Source organism: Protomyctophum bolini (assembly GCF_963924005.1).
Source record: "Protomyctophum bolini genome assembly, chromosome: 4".
In the NCBI taxonomy this organism is placed as follows: Eukaryota; Metazoa; Chordata; class Actinopteri; order Myctophiformes; family Myctophidae; genus Protomyctophum; species Protomyctophum bolini.
Window position 1 is genome coordinate 40,185,702 of NC_137865.1, and position 4,475 is coordinate 40,190,176.

Here is a 4,475-nt window from a genome sequence, read left to right on the forward strand (position 1 = left end):
CCAATAATGTTCGACTATGTAAATTGATCATCCTTTATCTCCTACAGATGATGGCCATTTGGGTCTGGATGTCATGGACCACAGTATTTATGTCTGCACCCGATGCTGTGCTGAGTTTAACTCATCAGCAGAATTGCAGCGGCATCAGACGGACTGCAGCTCTCACCATTCAGTGGTTGTGATTGTGAGTGATACTGTCCATCCACTCTCCTATGGCCAAATGTTCTCTGCAGGCTCCTCCAGCCCAACAGGGGAACAGGCCGATGTGGCCGAACATTTTGAAATGGAACACAACGTATCACAAGACAAAAATGACGGTCACGTGGATTTCATTTATTACCCTCGTAGGAGGACTAGCCACGGCAGCTTGGACAGTCCCAGTAGCACCAGCAGTAGCCAAGATGATAGTGGCAAAAGCAGTGGCTCTGACCATGTGGCCGAGTCTGTATTTGGCCCCTCGACTCTCCCAGGATCGTTTCCTCGACTCGGTCAATCTCCTGAACTTGAAAAGTGCTCATGGTCAGACAGCAACGTCGTCATTGAAAACCTGCAGAGCACAAAAGTGGCCGTGGCTCAGTTTTCGCAACAGGTGGATTTGGACGCTTATCACAGCGGGAGTGCAGGTAAGATTGGCATCTCCTCCCTGGTGGAGCAGCTCCTGGCCCTGCAGATCCAGCAGATCCAGCAGCTGCAGCTGATTGACCAGATTCGTCACCAGGTTCTGATGTTTGCCTCTCAGAAGCTGGAAATAAAAGAGACTCCCTCAAGCTCCACTCAAGACCCGTCGTCTTCAAAACATGTCGGTCAGCTGACTCTCCTCAGTTCTCACCTGTCTCAGCAACTAGCTGCAGCTGCTGGCATTGCTCAGTGCCTGGCTAACCAGTCTGCTAAAATAGCTCAATTCAAGCATTTGACAGCAGCAGAGCAGTTACCTGAAAACCACCCTGGCAGTGGAGATGTGCCGTCTAGGTTTGAGCCCTCACCAAGCGTTGGTAACATATTGACGTCCACAGCTCGCAAACTGCTTCACAAAAACCATTACATGCATTCCGGCTGCACTTATCCCCAACTCAGTGTTTTGTCCCAAGCCAAAATGTCCTCTCTGGCTTTTAGTGATAGCCTTGCCAGCAAGACCTCAAATAGCTCGTGCTTATCTCAACCTAACTCTACCAGTGAACAAACTGATTCCAATTCAACACCAAGCATCAGTGCCATCGTTGAAGACCTGGATGCATTGACATTTTTGTCCCAACAGAGAGAGAAGACAACACAGCTGCCCCTTTCTGAACCAAACACACCAAACAAAGACTCTTTCTTCAAACACAAATGTAGATTTTGTGCAAAAATATTTGGGAGTGACAGTGCATTGCAAATCCACTTGCGATCGCACACCGGGGAAAGGCCGTACAAATGCAACATCTGTGGAAACAGGTTCTCCACCCGGGGGAACTTAAAGGTCCACTTTCAGAGACACAAGGAGAGGTATCCTCACATCCAGATGAACCCTTACCCTGTTCCAGAGCACCTCGATAATATGCCAACCACCAATGGTATTCCTTATGGCATGATCATGCGACCAGAGAAAACATCCACATGCTTGCTAGATAGTAAGCCATCACTGTCCTCCTTAAATGACTTTGCTCTATTGGGATCAACCAATTTGTATTCACTCATCAAGAAAGAGAATCACTCTTCTAGATCAATACCCACGCCATGTAGTCAAAGGGAACACTTTGATGCAACCACAAAGACAACTGACTTGGCAAGAACTGAGGAAGGAGGCTCACTTATGGTGAACCTTAAATGTGAAGATTTCAAACCCCCTTTGGACGTTGTCTCCAAGATGAAAGCCAAGCTAGACGAATCAACCAATGTTGCATCTGGTGACATTCAATCCACCTGTACTCAATCCAATTCATTCAAAGGAGGAATCAATCCGTTGCGAACCTCTGTGACCTCAAAACTCCAGCAACTAGTGGAGAACATTGACACAAAGCCATCTGAACCAAATAGGTGCATTATATGCCACCGTATACTCAGCTGTCAGAGTGCCCTTAAAATGCACTACCGGACCCATACGGGGGAGCGTCCCCACCGCTGTAAAGTCTGTTGCAGAGCCTTCTCCACCAAAGGAAACCTCAAGACGCACCAAGCTGTTCACCACGCTACGCCACCGGTTAGGATCCAGCACTCCTGCCCCATCTGCCAAAGGAAGTTCACCAATGCTGTGGTCTTGCAGCAACACATCCGCATGCATATGGACGGCCACTTACCAAATGCCCCACTTTTAAACCGGAAATATGCTATGTCAATCGGTTGTGGTGACGGAGTCATGGTCAAACGCAACTTGAGTGACTCAAGGGGCTACTCCAATGATAACACAGAGAGCCCACAAAAGGGTGGGGTTTTAAATTCAATGCTGAGCAGCTTGTCTCCATCTCCATATGATACCAGTGCATTTGATGACGACCACAAGAAAGCCAACTTCCATGGACCAAATGGGGAGCCTCAGACTAACTGGATTAAGATGGAAAGGAATGAGGAAGCCAGCAAAGAAGGTTTCCCCGCATACCACACAAAACCAGCTTTGTCTGATCAGTGTCCACTAGAGCTTCCCATTCAACAAGATTTAACCTCAAATTATGTTTTATCTCCAAATAATAATAATAATAAGACAGCTGGCTTTTTGGTACCACACCAGCCGCAGGTCATTACAGGCGCTTTGACGCTCACCGGAACCAGCGGTGGACCCCCTGACCTAAAACCATTTAGCCACCTGAAGGACCCCCCAAACCCGCTGCTCCGTGACAGGAGCATCTTCAAGAACACAATTTGTGACATATGCGGGAAGAACTTTGCCTGCCAAAGTGCTTTGGACATCCATTATCGAAGTCACACCAAGGAAAGACCATTTATCTGCACGGCGTGCAACAGGGGCTTTTCTACAAAAGGAAACCTCAAGCAGCACATGTTGACCCACCAAATGAGGGACCTGCCTTCCCTGCTCTTTGAAGCCTCCAATCCCAACCATGTATCCATCAACCCCAATCCTTCTGTGTTGTCTGTGAGCTCACCACCAGTCATCAAGACAGAGGCCAATGGTTTTCTTGGAACCTCCTTTGGCAATGATACGGTCACTTCTTCCGGCATGTCTTTAAACTCTTTGTTATCGACGCCTGCGGTCCATACCACTGCGCCTCCGCCGTCGCCGCGACGCACACCCAAACAGCACTACTGTCACACGTGTGGGAAGACCTTCTCGTCTTCCAGCGCTCTGCAGATACACGAGAGGACTCACACCGGGGAGAAGCCCTTTGCCTGCAACGTCTGTGGACGGGCTTTTACAACTAAGGGAAATCTAAAGGTATATTTCATGGATTATATTTGTGATATTAAATGTCTACACCTTTTATGAAAAAAGTTTATTTGCTGCCATCTAAAGATAGAAAATATCCATAGCCGTGTAGGCTAGGCCTAAATCTAACACACCTTGTATTAATTGTATTTGGTGCAGCTGTGTTGCTTAACTTGACTATACATCACAGTGCCCTGTAGAGGATTTTAACCTATAGATGGCAGCAAGTGTTTAGCTCCCCTTTAAATTACGGTAGGCTACTAGGTCCCGAATAACTGACCAGCTAACAAAAGACTTTTGGTTTGTTGTTTTTCAGTTTTGGTTGGTTGTTTTTCCTGTTTTTGGGTTGTTGGTTCTTCTTCATTGTACACCATTATGTTGTCTGTTATTGTTATACGCTTTTTTTGTTTTTGTCCAATATCTTCCAGCTGGATTTAGCTCAACCACGGAACGTCACGACAATGGTTTCCTTTGGATAAAAAAACGATTGATTACCCTCTTCCTATACAGGTCCATATGGGGACTCACATGTGGAACAGCGCCCCCACCAGGAGAGGCCGCAGACTGTCTCTAGACGGACCGCTGGTGCTGATAGGAAGAAGCCCTGTAAAACTGCCAGAACCACCACAGAGGACTTCAGCAGCGGTCATGAGCAACACCGGAGAGTCCATGTACCACTGGAACCGCTGGAGGAGCTCTTTCCACAAGTTTGACCACAAACACCATTGATATTTATTATTTACCCATATTTCTGTCATTCAGCGTAGAGGACTAGGCTACCTGTCCAGTCCAATAGAGCAGTGGCTCCCAAACCTTTCAGGTCAATTAAGACCCAAATGAGAGATTAGATTTTTGCCCCCGGGGGCCTCAAGCTCACAACACGTTGCTTCACGCCGCGTTGTGAGCTTGTAGATCGGCTATTTTCACTATACTTTATGATTTTTTGAAATTATGGAATTTCTTAGATTCTTCTTTGATTTCTTCATGAAATTACTGAAAATATAATTGATTTTAGATTTTAATCCATGGAAATATTTGTTTTTGGGGATGGTCATTTTATTTGAGTAAAAAAAGTATTGACGTAAAGAAAAAAAAAGTGCAAAAAGTACCAACATTTTTG

At 46.3% G+C, this 4,475-nt stretch overlaps 1 protein-coding gene across 1 annotated transcript; it reads left to right on the forward strand.

The window, feature by feature from the left end:
* Positions 1 to 220: 220 nt before the first annotated feature.
* On the forward strand, positions 221 to 4,084 carry LOC308314583 (sal-like protein 1; the record flags this gene model as incomplete). The annotated part of the gene is made up of 3 exons (XM_080762213.1): positions 221 to 988; positions 1,256 to 3,364; positions 3,866 to 4,084. 3 exons carry the CDS (start codon positions 221 to 223, stop codon positions 4,082 to 4,084), a joined length of 3,096 nt encoding a protein of 1,031 aa, XP_080618339.1.
* Between the last annotated feature and the right edge of the window lie 391 nt (positions 4,085 to 4,475).